Source organism: Choristoneura fumiferana, chromosome 14 (assembly GCF_025370935.1).
Source record: "Choristoneura fumiferana chromosome 14, NRCan_CFum_1, whole genome shotgun sequence".
Classification (NCBI taxonomy): domain Eukaryota; kingdom Metazoa; phylum Arthropoda; class Insecta; order Lepidoptera; family Tortricidae; genus Choristoneura; species Choristoneura fumiferana.
The window spans coordinates 3,683,616-3,707,101 of NC_133485.1; the positions used below are offsets into that span (position 1 = coordinate 3,683,616).

A 23,486-nucleotide genomic window follows, 5' to 3' on the forward strand; every position below is an offset into this window, starting at 1 on the left:
TTTCATCTGTCATGCTCAAGTTTTAATATAATATCACGAGAAGGACAATATCTCCAGTCACCTGATATATATTTCAAAGGTAATCTTTTTAGGGTTCCGGAGCCAAAATGGCAAAAACGGAACCCTTATAGTTTCGCCATGTCTGTTTGTCTGTCTGTCTGTCCGTCCGTACTGGGCTAGAGAGCTGTAATTTTGCACAGATATATATGTTAACTATGCCGCCAAAATGGTACAATAAAAAATTAAAAAAAAAATTTTTTTTTGGGTAGGTACCCCCCTAAGGTATAGACGTAAAGTGGGGGTGATTTTTTTTTCTCATCCAACCCTATAGTGTGGGGTATCGTTGGATAGGTCTTTTAAAACCATTATAGGGGGTTGCTAAAAAAAATATTTTTCGATTCAGTGATTTGTTTGCAAAATATTCTACTTTAAAGTGCCAATTTTCATTAAAATCGAGCGTCTCCCCCCTCTAAAATTAAAACCGATGGTGGAAAATTAAAAAAAAAATCAGGATGGAAGTAAGTATATCAAACTTACAAGGAAAACTATAGTTTTCTTAAGAATTATTAGTAGTTTAAGAGTAAATAGCAGCCAAAGGTATAAAATATACCTAAACTTGGAATATTCCGTACAAAATACGAAATCCTTAGAAAAGATATTACTTAATTTTTTCGTAATGGCTACGGAACCCTATTTCGGGCATGTCCGACACGCTCTTGGCCGTTTTTTTAATTTATATACAAGATATAGATAACAAGGTCTTGAAGTTTCGAGACTAAGTAGTACTCTTAAGTAGTTACTTAGACTAAAATTGTAGGGTTTCAAAAATAATATTTTCCTAGGAATAAGTATAAGGGTTACAAGTTCTGGAATAACAAAAATGATCCTTAAACGTAAAAAGGATATAGAGTTGTAAGGATAACATTTAGGTTATCCGATACCAAGAAAGTCTAGACACATTACTCAGAAAATATTTTCGTCCGTTTGTATATGGATAAGTGTTACGTTAACTTATGAAAAATGATCTTCAGAAGTATGTATAAATAAAATAATGATTCTAGTGTTCCTACAGTAGTGCCGTTGAATGGAAATAATAAAATTAATAGTTGTAATTATATAGATTATTGGTTGTCTAGAGGAGATCGCTTTTATTGTCTACCCTGTATAATGTGTAATATATAGATTATTTTGTACTGATTTGTATTGTATTGTATACTTAGATACATTCAGCGGCACAAACTTTGGCCCACTCTACATACAAAATTACATTACTGCATACATTGGAGGGCCAGAATTTTTGCTGCTCAGTTTATTTTGTTTTCGGAAAATGACTTGCCGCCAAGTTTCTTGCGGCGCATTCTTCTTGGCAATGATGGTCTTTCTGAAAGTGCTGGTAGTATAAAAAAGTGACATGTCATTGTATAGAGCCTACTACAGACGAAACGTTTTGATATTTGCTTTTGAACATTTTTAAGGCGATTCGAAAGTTGAATATTTTGCAAACAAATCACTGAATCGAAAAATATTTTTTTTTAGCAACACCCTATAATGGTTTTTAAAGGACCTATCCAACGATAACCCACACTACAAAGTTGAATGATAAAAAAAATCACCCCCACTTTACGTCTATGGGAGATACTTCAAAAAAAAAAGTCCCTGAGCAAAGCCGCGGACGGAAGGACAGACAGACAGACAGACATGGCGAAACTATAAGGGTTCCGTTTTTGCCATTTTGGCTCCGGAACCCTAAAAAGGAGCAGTATTTCGTCGCGGCAGCGTCCTTGATATAATTACCTACGCCCGCTCGGTACACAAACGCGCGATATTGCTGCCTACTCTAAATACTAACTGTTACACTTCAGTTATGTATTTGATTTGATAATATCACGTGAAATTTAAAGTAGGGAAAGGATTAGGAGAGATTTAAAGATGGACTAAGTAGTGTTGAACAAAAATGCATTTTACGTTATTTTAATAAACCACAAAATGTATTGTTTTAAATTTTAAACGGTTTTATTTGGCTTCATCCCTTCGTGTATTTGCTACGTACAAATTAGCTACGGAGAAGTATTTGCGCCTCTTCTGGGATGTGCAAAAAGCTTTATTGTTAAATTTAAGAGTATAATAAAATTCGCATTCTGATAAATAAGTTAAATAGATACGTTTTTATTTTATTGTATTAGAAGAATTTAAACATCCGTACACCGAACAATACTATTTACGTAATAAATGCGCGTGAGTCCGTACATAACCGCGGTACACTCGCGACTGATGGTTGCCGAGGTATGCTGAGTATAAAATTCGTGGCGCGTACATAGGTATAACTCGCGTTCCACTCGATTTTATGAAGACGGTGTACTGCTCCTTTTTTACTGTGCTGAAGTCTTGTATAAAGTGTAACAGTGTGTATGTAAGTAAGTACATAAATACAAACAGCACGCAAAAATGCAAAACAAAAACGCAAAATTATTGCCAGCTTTGCATTCTGAAGTAATAAACACCGCACGACAAAGGGTGAAACGAGTGCGTTGCTTACTTCGCAAATGGATTAGCAACGTTCTATTCCCAGGGGACTGTCTGACATATTACGGGAACATGGACGCCTGGAATTGCGTCAAAATGTTTGCAAAAGAACTGCAACGCGAAATAAATCGAGACCTTATATTTGGAACCTTTATTACCAGACCAGTTGGTTCAATTTGGAGTATTCAGTTTAGTGTGCAACTAACTTAGAAATAATAGAAATAACTAATAATAGTGTAGAAATAACTTAGGTAAATTTAGATTTCGGTTGGTCTGGCCAATTTGAGCGTCACTGCTTAAGTGGCTAAATAAGTAACAAACAAGCTGAGATATGTGGTGCATAGGGGAAATTCGTGTCTGTACCGTTGACCAGCAGTGGTGTAGCGGTATAGCACGCGGTACGGAATACCGAGGACCTGGGTTCGATTCCCAGTGTTGGTCTTATTTTTCTGGTTTTTCTGTGCATCTATATTTCAGTTTGTATTTTCAATTGAGAAATGAGTTTTAATTTTAATCTGGAATACTGTAAGTAACCAAGTCTTAGTTAAGGTTAGCTTATTCCTCCTAATAAAAGTCTCGTTAGATGACGCTATTATCATTATAACTTTTTTTTCCTGTTTGATTGTTTGTTCATTATTTAAATAATATCTCGACATAAATTACCTGCTGGACTTATTCGCAGCTGCTGGAGCAGCTCAGTGCAACCAACGTGGAAAAGCTTTGACATATTTTATTCTTAAAAGAGCACCAACTATTTTAAATAAAATAACCTTGACCCGCCGACCTTTTAAAAACGGTCCTGGCCAGAAAAAGAATACTCATTCGATTTTCAAACTTGTTTCCTAATTCAAACACGGCACGTTCCAAATTATTCAACATAGTTAACGGCCGTGCGAGGGTGTGTTTAAGTTTAGTACCAGTTTCGCTTCACAGAATCGACCAAAAGTACATTATGGCCGTTTGTTTCGGCTCTTGGGATACGTATTTTCACGTCCTTACCGTTTTTTACGAGGGTGACAAACAGTCACGCACCTGTGCGTAGCGATTCAAATAAAATGTTAAAATAAACCAGCATTCACATAGAATGAGATAATGCGTGTGAGTCAGTTTATTTCATTACGAGGAAGGAAAACAAGATTGTGTAAATGAGTAAGATATATTTGAATAAATGAGATTTCGAAGACTAACAACAACTAATATAAATTTCTTTGCTATGTTTATCATGATACCTAAATAGAAGCATTTCGTCACTACTTTTTTAAAATCTCGTATCTAATATCAATTTGTCAACAAAATTGAACCTTGACATAATTTTCATAAAGTTCACTTGGAAAAATTATCTATTTTGAGTTACGAGTTTTTTATTAAAGTACGATTTAACATTACCATTAAATGTCACAAAAATTAAAGGGGAGCTCTTCATGGTTGCGCCAATCTTACTTTTACATTATATCTAATAGTACCAAAGGCATCATCATCTTGGGCATGGCCCCATAAATGCCTTTAAAATAGCCGTAATCCCCATTAGATCTGTGATCGGAAACCCGTACGTACCAATAAAAATAAATCAATATTTTTCAAAACTTCTGGCTTCAAAACAAAAGCACTAATAACTCAAATTACAATAACTTTAAAAAATACTTGTCAGAATTAGTAGTTTCTTTCATTTTTTAAAGTGTTCATCATCTATCATCATGTCAGCCAAAAGAGGTCCACTGCTGGACATAGGCCTCCCCCAAGGCTCTCCACTCAGACCGGTCTTGTGCTTTCGGCATCCAACGCGATCTCGCGATCTTAACCAGGTCGTCGCTCCATCTTGTTGGAGGTCTACCGACAGCTCGACTCCCGCGGTTTTAAAGTATTTGTATAAATTTTTTACTATTATGGTATGGAGCGCACTCCCGCAGTACGAATATAACAAGTTTCCCTACAGTAATCCGACGGAGACGTCTAGACAGAGCAATCGTGAGGGGCGTGAGGGGTGAGACGCGGGTGGGAGGTGGCCCAGCTGCATACTTCGCCGTTCTTAGTAGCTTGGGACAAGTCTTCTAGGGCTGTCGCTTTTTTAACATTTAAATTTATAATAAAATTTATTATGGTGCATACGACATGTACTGTGAGTGCGTGCAAATCATCATCTCTCATAATTAAGGACCTAAGATTTCTTTATTTTTTGCCTATGCCTATCTCAGCTTGTTTTTTTCCTTTTTAGTCACTTAAGCAGCGACATCTATGCTTTAGCCCTCATCGAGAAACTTTCAGCACTCCATTGGAACTAACCGCTCACCCGCTCCCGGTCACTGCTTAAGTGACTAAATAAGAAACAAAGAAGCTGAGATATGTGGTGCATAGGAGAAATTTGTGTCTGTACTCCTGTCCAGTGGCGGTGTAGCGGTATAGCACGCAGCACGGAATGCTGAGGACCTGGGTTCAATTCCTAGCGCTGGTCTCTTTTTTTGGTTTTTCTGTGCATCTATGTTTCAGATTGTATTTTCGATATGAATGATAATTTTATTTATTTGGATGTCGGTTACTACACGATAAAAAATACATAACAGCGAAATTAATTACAATAGCACCAATACAGTGTATTCAAAAAACTGCCTCATCGTTCACTTTATTTTGAACAAAAAAAATACACGTCATGACTTATTTCCGTTATAAATCAACGTTTGGCTTCAGAAAAAAGTCTGCCATCATTAGCTAACGTATTTTCTATTTGGTCGGCGAAGACATAACTTTTCCTCAAACTGAAAGTGGACATTGCAGCTCCTGTAAGATATAAATGAACCAACCACTCATGTATTATTTATCTCCCGGTTATTTTTCTTATTCAAGTCGAGAAAATGGCGGAACGTACTTAAGTTGACATTTTATTGTACCAAGTATGGGAGCTGATTTTCTTGAAGGATATTATTTTTTGCTTCTCGCGTGCGTATGTCGGCGCCCTTATTAGGAACCCATCTGAAAATACGTATTGGTGAAAGTAAATACTTGAACGTTTTGTACATAAAGCAGTGATAGTAAAAATCACGCTTTTATACTGCGAGTTGTTACGCCTGATTTAAGAGTCTCATATTTAGGTATACAGTGCTTAAAATTATGAAAAAATTACAAATATATAACTTGGCTTGGTGTTAATTTGGCAGTCAACATCGATGTTTTGAACGCATTTCGCAGGTCTTACATTAGTAAAAATTGGTGTTCCCGATTTATTAATGATTCATTTACCTTAAACATGCTTTTACACGTTTCTTGCTCATTTGACATAATTATAATATTATGATAAGAGAAATATTGGTCATTAATACTGTTGCTTTGTAATGAGCACAGTCCGGTAATAAAATACATGAAACGCCTGTGCTTCCATGCGTGGCATGCTTCAGAGTCTATGGTCTCATTTGGATCTAAAGGTTATCTTATCCTTCTAGCACTAATAATCTAGCAATTTCTGCACTATCATCATTTGGTATAACACGAATCGCTGGTCATTTTACTACTAAAAAAATCTTAAGCTTTGTAAGTGGGATAAACGCGGTAGCTGTACACAAACAATGCAGCCTACCCCTACGGATTATAATTTGCATAAGCTCAACTTAAATCCCTACCCTGCCAGTGTTTTAATAAATAATATACCCCTAAGCCGTCAGCAAAGATCACGTCTTAAGAAACTCGCACACTGACTAAATTCACTTAGTGCTCAATAGAGATGCTGATTGTGGTAGTACTGATAGTGTGTAGTGGGTTTTACTTTATCTATCCCGCTCTGCCCCGAAGCTATCACTCTCTCACGCAAGATAGCGCGCGATCAAAGTTGTCAAACTTTGTTGTAATGTTAATTGGGAATAATAATGTAATGTATGTGATAATATATGTTTAGAAAAGTAGAAGCTTACTGTGGGAGTGACTGACTCACTGACCCATTAACGTGCAGTCCTAATTCATCATCATCATCAACAACATCAGCTGGAAGACGTCCACTGCTGAACAAAGGCCTCCCCCTTAGATTAGAACATCACAATGAACGTCAACTCTCATGATGTCCTCAGTCCACCTAGTGGGAGGCCTGCCAACGCTTCGTCTTCCGGTTCGTGGTCGCCACTCAAGGACTTTTCTCCCTCAACCGTTATCTGCTCTTCGAGCGATGTGGCCCGCCCATTGCCACTTCAACTTGAATAATTATATTCGCAGCAATGTCAGTGACTTTAGTTCTGCGGCGGATTTCCGTATTCGTACAGTCCCAATTACTGGCACGAAATCCCTAAATTTCAATACAACTGCTAGATAAAGTATCTTACGCATGAGAAGCTTCGGATATAAGATACTAAAGAAAAAAATGATTTTGACAAGTGTTTTAGTACAATCAAAAGCCGTGGTGGCCAAGTGGTTTAACCTATGGCCTCTCAAGCAGAGGATCGTGGGTTCAAACCCTGACTCGCACCTCTGAGTTTTTCGAAATTCATGTGCGAAACAACATTTGAAATTTACCACAAGTTTTACGGTGAAGGAAAACATCGTGTGGAAACCTGCACAAATCTGCGAAGTAATTCAATGGTACACACCACCGTTTAAAAAACGAATGCCTTTCATGATACGATAATACTTTTTTTTTATTTACCAATGTATGAGCTTTACGGTGAAGGAAGACATCGTGAAGAAACCTACAACAATCTGCGAAGTCTGTAAAGTTCCCAATCCGCACTGGGCCCGCGTGGGAACTATGGCCCAAGCCCTCTCATTCTGAGAGGAGGCCTGTGTCCAGCAGTGGGACATAAATAGGCTGGGATGGTGGTGGTTTAGTACAATTAGCCGATGCTCAAACTGCAAACAGTTTAAAAATTGCGTCATCTTGATTTAAAAAAATACAGGCGTGTTTAATTATAACCGGGACATAAGTAGCTTAATTTGTTAAACGCTGACATTACTCAATGTTAGCGAGACTAAAACCAAAACCATGTTTCATGTTTTAGAACAGCAATAATGGTAAAGATCTGTGCAAAATGCTGTGTAGCACTCAAGCGTTTGACTGCGTGGAGCTTTATGTTCATTTTATTATACTTGTTAGTTACGACACTTTCAAAGTATTGCCAATCAATTTCACGCCGTTATCCCGCATCGCTAAAATTGAGTAGTTAACAGAGAAACATAACAGAGCTTTGGCACTCTATCCAACGTAGTCACGTAGAGTGTGTAATGATTTGCATAACATGTACGTGTTGAATCAGTATCAGAACGAAATGTTATACAACAAATTTCATATTTTCTGAGCACATAATAATCGATTCATTGGTAGCAAAAAGTAACAAGGTTAAGTCGACGGAGCTCTGCAAAGCGGAGCTCCTATTCCTTGTTAATGAGGCGCTTCGCGCCTTTATGAAATGTTTATCTAACCAAACCTAGGTAATTAAATATGTATAATGATGTTATGTCCCCTGATTGTTACAATATATCAAATTTTAGTACGCATTTCGTTCATTATACGTTTAGGTTTTTACGTTTACGTTGATTATAATGATTTACGTTTTTAAGCGAAAATTTATTACACAAAAGTTTTTATTCTGATTAAATGGCTCTTGCTGGTTGAAAGGTGAATGTATAGCGTCGGTTATAACTGGCGATTTTGTTACGTACCTAGTAACTATTATACATTCTGTGATGAAACGTGATTTTAGTCAGTCGGAACTTGCCCTAAATACCACACCCTTCATTTATAAGTACCTAAATAACTCATTTCCGTTCCTCCCATAAATTTTCACGGCTAGTTTACCTCTTACTCTGAGTATCATCCTAGATCCGCCGACACCCTTAATAAGGGCCCTTTTCCATCCATCCCTACATATTTCCTACTTACCCTGTCATATTGTGTTGTATAAACCCATGTTATATACCGCCCAGCTAAAAATACCCCTGATCGGATAAAACGTTCGCGGCATGCGAGTTCCAGAAACGTTGGTGGTTGCTCTACAATTTTCTCAAGAAAGTTTATTTTTTACATGGGTTTGTTATGTAAATTGACAGATTTGTATCCGGGGCCGCGCAACGAGAAGGCTTGACATCCAGACGTTGACATGTCGCCATTCGTTGCTATTGATTTGGCGCGCTTTATTTTTCCCGAGTCGAAAATCGAAGGCAATCTGTTATTGTGGTGCTAGCAACAGAACATTTTATGGCTTCGTCAACAGAGGTCTGTTTGTGAATGACTATGCCGAAAACTTTTAAGGATTGCTGAGTTTAACTATGATGACTTTATGTACGGAGTCACTGGGTTATGGGGCGTGTTAAGGCGCATGACGTTGCTGAAAACTTTTAACTAAGTGCTGAGTTTGATTATGATCGTGTGCCTGACCATGGTGGAAATAGAAGTATTACTCGTAAGTGTCTTTTCAATGCTGAACAAAGCTTATAAAAATCAGACCCGTGCTTGTGGGTTTTTGCGCAGTAAGATGGGGTGGCGGGTAGGGTGAGTTATCCGGGTCAATATCATTTAATATAAATTCTGTAATGCCCATAAAAAATCTAAAAAGTACAGATAACAGAGAAAAGGGACCGACGTCCTCCAACCGGACGGCGCGAGTTGACTGCCGCGGCATGGCACCGGCTCCTCGAGCACGCCGCGAAAATGGTAGGTAACCGAAATTCCCTATTGAATGGATCCGACCGGGGGTCGGACTAAAAGTGCGGATGACGTAAAACTAGCGTAATCTTGCTCACAAGATGATCTTTTTATTTAAACTTCCGTGTGACATGTAGTAACAAAGTAGCATTAATGAAGTAACAAAATAATCGTAAATAAATCAATGGAATTCAGTGAATAAAATAAATTTCATATCGTTTAATAACGAGGTTGATAAATGATAAGTGATAATTGTTTATGAAAATCAAAAATACTATTTGAAATCATCCTATAAGTGGTTTGACGTCATCGGCACTTTTTGTCCGACCCCTGGATCCGACAGTACGCGACAGAGGCCGATCGGAACCGAACGCAGCCGACGGAGTGCGTGAGCAGCCGACCGGCCTCGAATGCAACCGAACGCAGCTGTCGGAATACGCGAGGAGCCGAATGGCCGTAAGCTGAGTAAATGCTATTCAAATATGTGATGTTATTACTGCGCAGACGTTCCAAATTATTTTGGTATCTTATAAAGTGCGCTAGGACGCCGTCCGGCCCGGTCCGTTCAGTGTGAATCGTACTTAAATTGACTCTTTATGTGTCTTTACAGTGTCTCAGTTCCCTTGGTAAATACCTACATGGAGTATTCGAGACAGATCAATAGTAGATTGATAACCAAGGGTGGAAAGTGACCCATTTCACCCGAGATATTTCTGGCGCTCGAACGAAGTGAGAGCGCCAATAGTTCGAGGGGAAATGGGTAATTTCACCCGAGTTAGACACTCTACTTTTCATTTCGACTGTGAGGGAAGTAAAATACCTACTACAAAAAAAGAAGAGAATAATAATAAAATAAATTTACTGATCCAAACTACGACCTATTCGCACTTGCCACGTCCGACTATAAAAAAAAAATCGAGTTGGTTACGACACGAGGGAGCTTATACATATACAAAACTGGAGGTTGAACGCCGAACGAAGAAATTTGACCTTTGTTACTTATTTATATATTCCATCTCTTTATTTTCAGGAATGACTTCAATCTCTTTCTTAACCTAACTAAAGAAAGAGATGAAAAAAATCGTGACATAATAAAAGTCAAATTTCTTGTTTCAAACGGATGTTTTTTTTTTTTTAATTTATTTAGGAAACAAACGGTTACATTTCAATGCAGCAACGTACATAATATATACTTAAGAACCAACAGTTCCATTAATTATAAAATAAACTATAACTAATGCAAGCGCAAAACAAAACAGTTTAACCTACAAAAATTAAATTAGGCACATATTTATTACCTTCAACCAGCAATACACAGTAGCAATGTTAAGTGACTAAGAAAAACAAGCCATCTAATGTAGAGGAAAGAAAACAATCTGTTACTTTTACTTTAAACTATGGATGAGGAATCAAAGAGCAAATTCCGTAGTGAATCCCTGTATCTTTGCAGCGATGATGAAAATATATCTAAGTTCATAAAACTTCTGTTATAATTACGACAAGCCCGTCTGAAAAAAGTGTTACGCGCATATTTCGAACGACAAAAACTGACGTGGAAAGTGGAATAATGACGAGAGGGGATACGACGTTCGGCGTTCAACCTCCGGTGTTGTAGGTATATTATTATAAGCTCCTTGGTCACGACGTGTATCTAGATGGCCAGGCCGAAACGTGAAAAAAAAAGTGTCGTTGACGTAACACAATTATCTTCGACTCCGTTGCTAATCGTAAAAATTAAAAAAAAAACTTTCCACCCTAGAGATGAAAACGCAATTTTCCACCCGGCTATTTATCCATGAAAATTAAACTTTCCGAACAGAAGAGATGAAAATATAATTTGATATAATAATGTTATACTGTCAGCGTAAGGGGGCCAGCATTCACTGGCTCAGAAACTGTTCACAGTTGGCGGGACAAAGTATGCGACCGGGATATGAGACTGTTGTGATTAGCTATAGATAGCTTTACTCCACTGCTTCGCTTGTATGTATTGATTCTGGTATTTGGATTGAAGAGTGCGTCTTGGATTCGTTCACCAAGAGTTCTGTACAGATTTGCAGGTAATATATCTACAAATTATATCAACGGCCGTATCTATAAAACTCCAGTGTTAGCACAGCCCTGCTTCCTAGCAAAATGTACGCAGTATGGGGTCTTTTCATATTGTTTGTTTGGGATCCCCTTTATTTTTAATTTGATTTAATTTTTTATTATTTGTTTTTGTAGCAGCAACGAAAATACATAATGTGTCATTTTCAGCTGTATATCCATTATGGTTCATGAGATTTAGTCCTATGACGGACAAAAGTGGGAACGGCCGGCCGGACTATGGCTACACATATCAATAGGGTTCCGTTTGTCACCCCGCGGTACCCTAATCATTACAAAACATTTTTGCCCTTAATATTAATTACATTTTTTTTTATTCGACTGGATGGCAAACGAGCAAGTGGGTCTCCTGATGGTAAGAGATCACCACCGCCCATAGACACCTACAACAGAACCTTATCCAAAATTTTATGTTCCTGAATCTAGCGGTAATGATTTTAGGATTTGTAATACGTAGGTCGATCTCGAACCCGTTGAAATATTGGCATACAAAGTAGCTTTTAATTCGCTGCAAAAGTAAAAAAACGCATTAATTAAAAAAAAGTTTCTATTTAAGTTAAGTATAATGTAGCAGAGCAAGTGAAACTTTATTTTACAAACTAACTTTATTTAACTTTATTTTTATAATCAATAAATCACATGGTCTTACGTGAAAAAAATGCCATAATTTCGTTATGTTACCTAATTTATGAATCATAGAAATAACTCAATACCTTTATTCTATGCTCATTTAGGTTGACAAATACGCGTTGCATTTGACCAAAAGGTAGGTACACGAGAGTGGAAGAAAACAAAACACTCCGTTACATTAACTCGTCAAACAGCAAAGAGATTTACCTAAGATAACCAAAAAGACATTATTATAAGCCCCATTCAAAGCTATTCCAAATTCTTCATAATAACAATCCATTTTCACCTTTTGTTCCAAACATCGTCATGCTTTGAAACAATAGAAATTTGCCAAAATCTCCAAAAGTTTGGCCAACGTTTTAAATTGAAACAATGGTGCAAAGAACAAAAGTAAGCGAGCTTAATTAATAAGTAGAATTATTTAATTTACGAGCTCCCCTCTTGCACCTGACGTGGTAATTAGAGGAAAGGTCCAGGATGTTTATTGGAAGAAAAAGTCAAAAGTGTTGCGCGTGTTTGGAAAGAAATTAAAACCAAAGACAGTTCACATTTTTATTAAAAAAAGACTGAGGTTTTGAATTTTTTATTAATAATTCTATATCAGGAGATGGCGGGTTGATTGGGATGTGTATGCAAAAGACTGGAAAAAAAATACATTTTATAATAATATTGTTTTTAATGTTTATATGGGCACAAACGGTACATGGTTCTTAAAAATAAACAAATTACAATTTATATAAACCAATAAAGCTGTCACCACTTACTGATTCATTTAAGTAAAAGTAAAATGAACGGGAAACAAAACTGAAAACAGGTTTGTTGGCTAAACACAAATACGGTTAGCAGTTAATTGAACAAAATTTAATTAACTATTTAAAGATGAAACTGCAAAATTGTAAAATGAATGCTATTAATCCAAAAGGGACAGGATGCCATTTTTGAACTTAACTAAGGATAAATGAATTACAGCTACTTAACAGAAATTAGTATTATGGGCTTTACAGGCTCTGTTAATATAAGAGTTAGATTTATATTTATTCCTTGTGAGGGGAACATGAAATAATTTATTGAAAGTTCGTGTGTTCAAACGGGAAGCTTTAAAACCTAATCTACTAAACAGATAGGGGGAGACTTAACAGATAGGGATTAATATATATAACAGTGAATTTTTTTATTAACAAGTGGAACAAAATCTAAAAAACAAAATGAAAATGAAATGAAACACTGATCTAACCTAATCTATTTTTAATTCTTACACTAGTCCTAATTATGTAAAAGCACATTATGCCTCCTTATCGTTATATCAAATGTAAGTATGAATTTCGATCATTGTACAAAATGGCATTTTCCAACATGAATATCATAACAAAAATGGTTATGCTAAATGAGTGTTATGTAATTAAACAGTCATGTAATTTGTTGTTACCTAAACGTTTATTATGATTAACGTTATTATCCGTAATGTTGTTAAAAAGTTTTTACACTATTTCAATGGCACCTTTTACGAGTAAACATCGTTAGATAAGTAAAACTCTTGTGTATATCATTTCACGTACTGTTCATTATACCAGCTCTGCTATTCTATAAATGTAACAAAACATGACAACTTCGTCTACAGTCAGCTCTTATAACATTTGGACTTCGGTGCAGTTAGTCCGTGAAAGTTTCCGTAGTGAATGGAACTATGTCTTTGTTAGACTTTAATGCTGCAAACACGTTTTGTAAAACGTAACAGTGAAGTTTCTGCCGGTCTTGCTGAATCCGTAGCGTGACAGAGTTCCAGCGTAGTTAGGCACAGATGCATCAAAGATAGAAGTTAGCGTTTTTTAAAGTTTTACAAACATTTTACTACTAGATACAAAATACAATATTAGAATGAATCTTTCTGCTGTCACTACACTCTTGACAGAGTGATCGTGTCGCCAGATGAGGATGGCTAGTGAACTTTTATAACGACTTAATTTGTGATAACGGAACTAACAAAAAAGTTGGAAAACCCCTGACATTTTCACTTCAAAGTTCAATATCTCAAAAACGGCTCAACCGATTTTGATAAAACATGTTTAAGAACCGTTGCTAGAAAACCTGCTTTCAAATAAAAATACCGCATTCAAATCGGTTCAGCCGCTTAAGAGCTACGGTGCCACAGACAGACACACATAGCGGTCAAACTTATAACACCGCTCTTTTTGCGTCGGGGGTTAAAAATAGTGCGGTGGTTTTCCCTTATCTTCTACACCGTGAAGCTGAAGTCCAAAGTTCATAGTTGGCAATAGAGAGCACTGCTGTCCACTCTCGCATTTGGACTTTTAGTCACGTTTCACGACACCCACAGATCAGAATAAATATGTTATGAAAATGTCGACAAAAATTGGTTATACTTTGAAAAAGTTTTTGGTAAAAATTACATTTTTAATACAAGCTTTTTTTGCTGACTGTACTTGTATGTCACCCAAACTACATATACATACCGAATTTCAAGTCGATGCTATTAACCGTTAAAGAGTACCGTCCTGTGGAGACGATCCTGGCCGGACTACGAGGATCTCACTACCAGATTATTGTATTGTCACGCAATTTACATAAGTATACCAAATATCAAGTCAATCCAACTATTGGAAGTTGGTCGAATTTAACTTGCAAGATTTGATTACAGATAAACCGACAGACAGACAGAAAGACTGCGACAGACAACGGGACAGGTGAAACTAAATAAAAGCTAGTATTTGTTGTGGAAGGAATTGTGTTTTGACAGCTCAAAAAAGTTGTCACTTAACTGAGTATCAAACAGTTTACATATTGTTTTTAGTTTGTAAACTAATACGGGATTCAATAAACTAATTTCCTATTCAGTGACTTGGCTTTCCTGTTCAATTTGTACGCTGAAGTTTACGCCATAATCTAACTTTAAAGACGCTAGGGCTAAGTGTGATGACGTTTCTAAAACTTGGGCTGCCTTCAAATCTAATTCAGTTGCAAGCTGTTTAATATTATTACAACTAGTTCGGAATTACAAGTAACTGCAGTTCCTCTGTTTAAGTTCAAGTTAAGACTTGGCTTGTAACCATTGTAACTAACTATGTGGCTGTAGTTTGCGTTTTCCTGTAACACGAGTTTTACGATTGTTCTCAGACTTTGAAGATATACAATCAAAGAATCTGATTGGCGTACCAGGGTGGAACCTTTGTGCTACTAATGTCATATTGACATTCCATGCATCGGGCAACGAAATCATAGCAAATTCATTATGACCATTTTTTTTGTTACCTTTTTGTTTTTCCTTTTTGTACAATAAAGAATTATAAACAAACAAACAAACCATTGAATTGCTCCGCAGGTTTGTGTAGCTCACACGTCACAAATTTCGAATGTATGTAATTTTGCACATGAATTTCAAAGGTCAGAGGTGTGACCCCGGATTTGTACCCACGATCCTCTGCTTGAGCGGCCATAAGTCAAACCACTAAGCCGCCACAGCTAATTGTATGTGTTTAATAGTGGGACATAATATTGGACTGAATATTACGATTTTCCAGGTAAAGCTTCTTACACGCTTTTCTAATAGAAGCCTGATTTTTCTTAAAATATATTGCCTTATTTTTATGTATATTGCCCAAAAAAAATCATAAATACAACGCAATATATTTAGCTCGCTAAGCCCCCTTTAATGATCTTTTTGAAGTTTTCAATTTCCAACCCTACGTCGCGACATCAACGGTGTATTTTAACTGAATCGTTCGAGACCGTAAAATTTTGCCAGCTATTAAATTTTGTGAATATTTTTACGTGATTTTACTGTCATAAATATAATTCTTAAGCCGGTCGTGCATTACTTATAATTATTACAGATTTTATGATTATAATCTTTGGATTATATTTTTTGTGGAATGTTTTTTATTAGCTTGTACCTGTTTGGTTATGGAGATCAAATCGTGCGTACTAAATTTGACCCACTTGTAATAATCAGATTTGAAATTTGGTATAAATATGTAATTTGGATTGCATTGGAAGCGCATTTATTGATAAATATAGTCAGCATACTCGTACAGCATGTATTGAAAAAAAAAAAACTTTTATTTTGGCTACCTATTTATTTGGTGTAATGATCTGCGGTTTCTCTTGTTTCTATAACTACTAAAGAAGTTTTTTTTATTTAACCTCATTTTTAATAAGAGCGTCTTGAAGGGCGATCCTTGTCATAGGAATCATCAGGTTGCCAAGATCTATTAAATGAGACATGTTTCGTTTCGGTTGGTGGGTGAAGACAGTGCCCATACAAATTTGCCCATTGTCCTTTTCGATTATTATTCAGACTGTACTTCTGCTAGATAACCTCGAAACTGTAACATTATCTTGAACCATGTCGACAGAAATGTGCCAACGTAAATGAAATAAAATAAGCGCTCGAATAATGACCCAAATAAGAAGCTTATCGCTTCTCTAATCACACAGCCATTAAAATAGGAAAAAATACCTATTTCCTGCTTACCCCGTTTTCTCTCTCCAAGTAAGTAAATTTAAGTAAGTATATTGTAAAGCAGTGCCTCTCAGTAATGAAGGTACGACTTAGCTCCTTGATGTCAAATCAATTGACTTGTAATAAAGCAGAATCCTTCCGACCTGTGCTAACGTTATCTACTTATAAGGGAGCGTCTCATTGAAATCATGTAGCGGAAGCGAAAGCGATTTGAATTTCGGTAAAAAAATCTATATTACAAAAAATACAGATCTCTTAATTTAGTCGTTGAGATTTTCGATTCCATAGGAATATCGGTATAAAAACTATCGTAAGTCCTGCCTAGGATCTTAAACTAAGTATCTTCATAGGTACTGAATTTTATCTAAATCAGTCCAGCAATTTCAGTATAATACGGATTGGGTACCGGCCTAACATCAAGAACAAGTTTAGTTTAGGTACCTAGTTCAAAAGACTTGCGGACGTGTTACTTAGCTCATTCTTCAATGTACCTACTATTAAGTTTAGTTTACCGTGATGACCACACTAAAGATTTAAGAGTGAGCTAAGTAAGACGTTCGCAAGTTTTTGATCTTGATTTCACGGACGGCATAATATTACTAAAACATCAGTTTAGTCGTCAAATCCAGTTTTAGTTTGATACTTTCATACATTTTGACACTACTAAACTATGCATAATACTTACTAAATTTAGATTTTTTAGTTTAGACGCTCATTATGACCAATTATATTTTCGTCGACATTTTAAGTCCACCCTGTTCTCTCCCTTACAGCTGTTACCTGCAATACCTCGAGTTATCTGCCCTCTTTGTAGTGCCATCTCAGTCTGGCAGCCTCCGGGCCCTACTTTGTGTAGATCAAGGTCGCTCGCAGTAATCAGTAGGTGGTAGTTCTACGATACTGAAGAAATAAGTCAGGTAGTATGGAAAGATTTTATAAAACGATTATGTTGTGCATGCGGAACAATTACAATTGACAAGATTTAATTTTTTAACACCTGTAAATTACTACAGGAATCGAAAGAGTTTTGCCACCTGAACATGGGAAAATATTTATTATAATTGATTTCTCCATATTTAAAAAATACAAAAAAAATGAAAAATATGTCTGAATCTGCCAACACTACCACAGAATAGATGTTTTCTTTGCCTTTTTCACCAGAAAAAGGAGCTGTCATAATTCTGACAACGTCTCTATGCAACGTCTACGTCAGATTTACGTGATCTTTTTTTTAAGAGACTAGACAAAAGTAATAGATCTATTGTGTGGTAGTTTTGGAGTTATGCCCTTTTAGTATAAGCACATCTTAAAAAAATTGTAATAAATCAATTAATAGTTGTAGCGAAATTTTAAAACTATCAGCGTTTTTCTCATTCCTAACAGAATACAGAGAACGAATCAAATTATAGTCTTAGAAATATGAAATCTTGTCAATTCATTAAAATGTCATGCTTAGGGTCTCTAATTTCGTTAATACATGCGGCAGGAAACTGAAGCGGTTAAAACACTCATAGAACTACCCAGGTATCAATTTTCACTTGGCCTATATCTATAGTGATAAGGTTGAGGTTAACACCGGATAATTCAATATATAAAGTAAAATAAGAATACCTTGTTCCTAACAACACATTAATTCATTTTTGTTCTAGCTATTGCCCGCGACTCCGCCCGCCTAGAATTCTTTTATCGCCGTTCCGCGGGAACTATAAAATTTCCCAAGGTAATACTATCCTACGTCCTTCCCCGGGACTCAAACTATCTGTATACCGAATTCCGTATTACATTTTGCTTAGGAGAGGCTTTACTATGATATGCTGAGCCGGGACCTTTTTATAACGGCAACACTACCTTCGTATTTTCTCTAATAACCTGTGTAATATAATGTGTCACTACTGTTATAAATAAAATATTTTCTTTCTTTCTACTAAATAATATTGGATATTTAATACCCACGAATTTGTATGGAACGCTCGGAGGCATTTAAAATATTCAACAGTCAATAAATACTCAATCGGTCTTATTATGCGAGTAGGTCATTATTCCATTGTTTATTTTATTTAATTTACGTGAGCACGATTTTGTTGACATGACAAAAGATTCTGTTACAGTTAAAGCGCTCGATTGTTTTATGCGACAAACGCTGCGTCAACCGCAATGCGTTTGTCGCACATCATTTTGCATCAGATCATTTACCTACCAAACATTGTCTTAAGCGGTGAGCGCAGCGGAAAACGCATGTTTGGTAATTAGATTGCGTGGATTATGATTTGGTTAGATTAGATGTGCGTCAAACGCAATGCGTTTAACGCAGCGTTTATTGCATAAAACAACCGAACGCTTTAAACGGTCGAATAATTACCAAAAAGCGTTAAGCCTTGTGAATGCTATTTACCAAGACTCGCTGAACACAATGCCGGGTAGCAAGTGTGTACCCGCTACGTAACTCCATAACTGAAGAGCAAGCCGCAACATTATTACGGCTACGTACTGACAGAGTTACATAGTTTGCTAAAATTGTGTTACTGACTTTAGCAACTACCGCATAACAGAGATAATTTTGAGGAACAAAGGCTGAACAACATTTCATGCGTTTAGAGTAAAGGCTTTATATACTGGAACGGCTAAACACGCTATTGATAATTTTAGTTCCCTACAGTCAAGATATTAAAAAGATACCGATACTCGTTGCTACCCTAATGTATGGAACCTCCGGGTACGGAACCCGCAAAAAAAAACGTCATAAGCGCGATTAGCCGCTGCAGTATTTTTGAAAATTTACCCTTAGAGCTTTTGCACTTGCCATCGACGCGCGTTTTAGAAACAATCGTTGACAACGCGTTTTTCTTTCCTTCCATAGAGCGGCCATTCAACTTGCGCGCTTATCACGTTTGTATTGATAGAAATGCGTGTCAATGGCGCGTTTAAAACACGCACAATGCTGCCAACGGGTCATCCCATCATCCCAGCCTATATACGTCCCACTGCTGGGCACAGGCCTCCTCTCAGAACATGAGGGCTTGGGCAATAGTTCCCACGCGGGCCCAGTGCGGATTGGGAACTTCGCACGCACCATTGAATCGCTTCGCAGGTTTGTGCAGGTTTCCTCACGATGTTTTCCTTCACCGCAAAGCTCGTGGTAAATTTCAAATGTAATTCCGCACATGAATTTCGAAAAACTCAGAGGTGCGAGCCGGGGTTCGAACCCATGACCCTCTGCTTGAGAGGCGATAGGTCAAACCACTAGGCCACCACGGCTTTTTATGCCAACGGGTATGAGCACCCTAATGTATGGAACCATAAAACCCACTGTAAGGTTTCGCTGTCTTTCAGAGGGCTGATTATTTTAACTATTATAATATCACTTCATTTTGAAACAAAAATTATATTATTCATCTTTTTCGTTTAGCTTAGATACCTAGTGTATGTTTTGAAATAAAAACACGCTTTTCATATTATTTATTTTATTTCAGCTTTAACCTTCATCAACTCTTTATTTACTTCACTTTCATTTCTTCGAAAGGCAAGATTATAAAATTATATTTACAATGTTATCTTACGAAAATTAAAAATAATTATATTTATAATAATAGTCTTTAAAATTGGTCTACTTCTTCTTGGCTGGCAGGAATACTGACAAACAGTCACAACTGAAAAAAAAAACACTAAGTATTAGTTTTATAAAATACTTGTAGCTAGGGATAAAAAGTATTCTATATTTTAATCCAGGTTATAAACTAACTTTTTGGCAAATTTCATTCAAATCCGTCCAGCCGTTTCAGCGTGAAGAAGTAACAAACATACTCTCAACTCACTCACTCACAAACTTTCACATTTATAATATTAGTAGGATGTTACTCACGTATCATCAGACCGGTGAATCCATAGAAAGGCACAACACATCCCATGTTCAGTAAAATGGGGAATGTAATGTTTCCCGCCAGGGTACCAGTTCTTCCCACCAACATAACTACAGAAATCGCTAGAGTTCTGAAAGAAAAACACTAAATTAATGTATACGTAAAGATAATGTGCACTTTATTATTGTTTACGAAATTGGCGATTATCATTCTCGCTCACATTTTTTTACATAAAACCATCTGGCCGTGATTGACCGTATTTCATCTAATATACGAGTTTAATCGTAAAAGTGCAAATGAGGCCAAAGGTGTATCTTTCTGGTTCAGTAACAGCCTATCCAGTGTTTAGATCAATTTTCTGCTAAACCTTAGATAATGATGATGGGGTAGACCTATTGCCATCCACGAAGAAGCGTGATTTTGTCAAAATTACCCATTAATGTCATTGTAATAACCTACCTAGCCTACCTAGAATCTACCTATACCTACTATATTATTTTTACTTTAGATTGCATCTCCACTCAGCATCACAGTATGTCTTTGTCATTATTTGACATTATTTGTCATTGAAATTAGCTTACACCACAGACTACTAAGAGATACTACGTGGCTTACACAAGGATGTGTAAAGTCAGGAAGCACAAATTCTGTGTAAGTGTGCAAATGTTTCCGTCGAAAACTGTTCAGTAGACGACGCTACAAAAGCTTACCTTTTTAAAGAAGCTAAAGCGATAAACACAGTAAAATCATTCAACATTTTATTTGACAGGACAAGAAAATTAAATAACCGTCTACGATTTCTCACATCAGTAACTTATTCCAATCACTGTTCTAATGAGGCATGTTGAGGCTTTTTTTTTCTGTATGGACGCGACCTTTTACCTAACTTACGCCAAATAGAAACCCCCGGCATGTATTGTATAATCCCTAAGCATACTCATTTAAAACCCGCTTATGGTTTTCACTCACACTTCAGAAATATCGTAAAACAGTTATTCATAAGTTAAGAATGGCTTAATAAAGTTATAGGCCGGGAGTTAGTGCTATGTTAAAACCTAATTATAATACGAGCGTGTTTATGGCTAAAACGCTTTTATAGGCCTTATTTTATGTTTGAAGTGCTCGTAATTTTATAATGATGTAATCGTTTTTTAAGGTTAGGAGGCTTTTTGTTCCAAAATTACTTACATTATAATTTAAATTTGATGTTTGAATTTATTTTCATTCAAGTTTCAATATAATTTTCATTTTGTTTATTTTCTGATTATACATTAAAAACTATCTTAAAAAAATGAAGCTCCTTGTCTATAAAGTCGATCAATTACTTTCTAAAAATCTTAATTGTGCAATCATCAAACTAATAGAAAAAATTTTTTTATAGGAATCTTTAAAACACACGTTTCATGCATTGCTGAGTGACGCCTCATACAGCCGGACCACAATGGTACGCGATCGACAGCGCGGCAAGTGATTTCTCATACATCGCTTGTGTTGCCACTTAACTAATGTACGGTGAGCGTTTGCAACGTGCGATGAACAGTGATTTTACTCGCTGTGTCGCCGCCATTTGTACAGAGTATCAGCTGAAGGATCTCCAAAACCACGAAGGCAATAACATTAATCGTCCAGATGTTCAGAATCCTAATGGGATTATTTTCCGATCATCGTGAGAACTCATTGTTATTGAGAGCATCCATCAGCGAGCAACTCATATTGGCTCATTATTTCACTAGCATAAAGCTGTAAAATATTTCAATGGCGATTGTCAAGAACAGATGACAGTTAGGGTGGGGTAGTTTGCGAATGGAGACCGCGGATCGTCAAGCGCAGCGTAGGACGTCCACCTTCGATAAAGATAGACGTCCTGCCGGGGGTTTGAGGTGGATGCAGGCCGTTTCCAACCGAAGCAACTGGAGGTCTATTTGGAAAACCTATCTCTAATAGTGGACCTTCTGCAACTGTTATAATGGTGATGACGATAGAAGTTCCCAATCCGAACTGGAGTCGCGTGTGAATTATGGTCTAAACACTGTCATTCTGAGATTATCTGCCTTGCAGTGGAACGTATGATGAAGGATAGAAATAATGGCGCCCAGGTACTCCTCTATCTAACATGATCCCTATCTATCATGTTCAATTACAAACAAAGAAAAATGTTGAACATGACACTACTAAGGCTCTTAATGAAAAAAACCGGATAACTCCCAGGAGTCGTGCGAGCAGAGCGATGTCCAGAGCCCGTGGTGCTGCAGCCGCCGAGTCGCGTTGCTCGAAGAAGGGCTACAAACTAGCCCGACACATGTCAATCTAAACTCAATTAAGGACGTGAGTTATCCAGTATCAATAAATACGAATAAAAATTACCTGACAGTAGTAGGAAACACTTCAACCGTCAGAGCTTGGAATAGACTTATCATCGTTTGTGCCACGGATATATCTAGAGAGAACAGCGCCACCACTGCCCCTTTAGTGTCCGCCCATCTCAGGCCCAAGGTTGCGCTCACGCATACAACTCCAGCGCCGAATATCAAGGCTTTCTTGCCCACTCTGTTGACCAATATGCCCATGATTGGGTAAGGGAGGAAGCAGATGCAGCCCACGATCATGCTATTGATATAGGTTTCTGCGCCACTCAGAGTCTGAAACAATTTTTAAGGTATATTTAACACCTAGTGCTCAGAATGGTACTCTAATTTTTCGCCGAAACTATTTTTCCCAAATTGTTTTTATTTTTTTTAAATTTTCTTTTCCCAACTGAATATGGACGAACGTTTTTTTTGGAACTATAAATACTTTAGTTTAGGATTGTTATAAAACTAACCTAACGTAACCTATAGCGTTTTATAGGAATATAGTCCTGAAATTATCCTGAATAGTTTACAGTTTCAGAAAAAGAAACGTTCATTGATATTATGAAACAGTTGGGAAATTAATAATTTTCGAAATATGTTTTCAGCAAAAAACCTTTTGTTTCCTTGCAGTCGGATAAAAAGCCAGGATACCGTTTAAAAAACTAATGCCTTCCATGATACGATAATACTTTTTTTTTATTTACCATTTATGAGCTTTACGGTGAAGGAAGACATCGTGAAGAAACCTACAACAATCTGCGATGTGTGTAAAGTTCCCAATTCGCACTGATCCTGCGTGGTAACTACGGGTCAAGCTCTCTCATTCTGAGATTTGGCTGTTTCCCTGCAGCGGGACGTATATTAGGCCGAGATGTGACCTACTTGTTGTAAGTAAATGTGTACGGAATCTTCAGTGTATAATTACA

At 36.8% G+C, this 23,486-nt stretch overlaps 2 protein-coding genes and 1 long non-coding RNA gene across 4 annotated transcripts in view; 1 reads left to right on the plus strand and 2 right to left on the minus strand.

The window, feature by feature from the left end:
- The window catches only part of LOC141434776 (uncharacterized), a 249,464-nt gene that overhangs the window by 102,660 nt on the left and 123,318 nt on the right, over nucleotides 1-23,486 (minus strand). The window lies entirely within an intron of this gene.
- Nucleotides 1-23,486, plus strand: part of LOC141434773 (zwei Ig domain protein zig-8-like) — a 450,603-nt gene that overhangs the window by 42,325 nt on the left and 384,792 nt on the right. The gene's annotated exons all lie outside the window — the stretch shown is intronic.
- Nucleotides 1-23,486, minus strand: part of LOC141434899 (uncharacterized) — a 147,080-nt gene that overhangs the window by 34,811 nt on the left and 88,783 nt on the right. Inside the window, exons 12-13 of the mRNA XM_074097388.1 lie at nucleotides 22,574-22,848; nucleotides 20,212-20,339 (exon numbers count right to left, since the gene is read on the minus strand). Coding sequence (XP_073953489.1) covers nucleotides 20,212-20,339; nucleotides 22,574-22,848 — 403 coding nt within the window. The remainder of the gene's footprint in view (nucleotides 1-20,211; nucleotides 20,340-22,573; nucleotides 22,849-23,486) is intronic.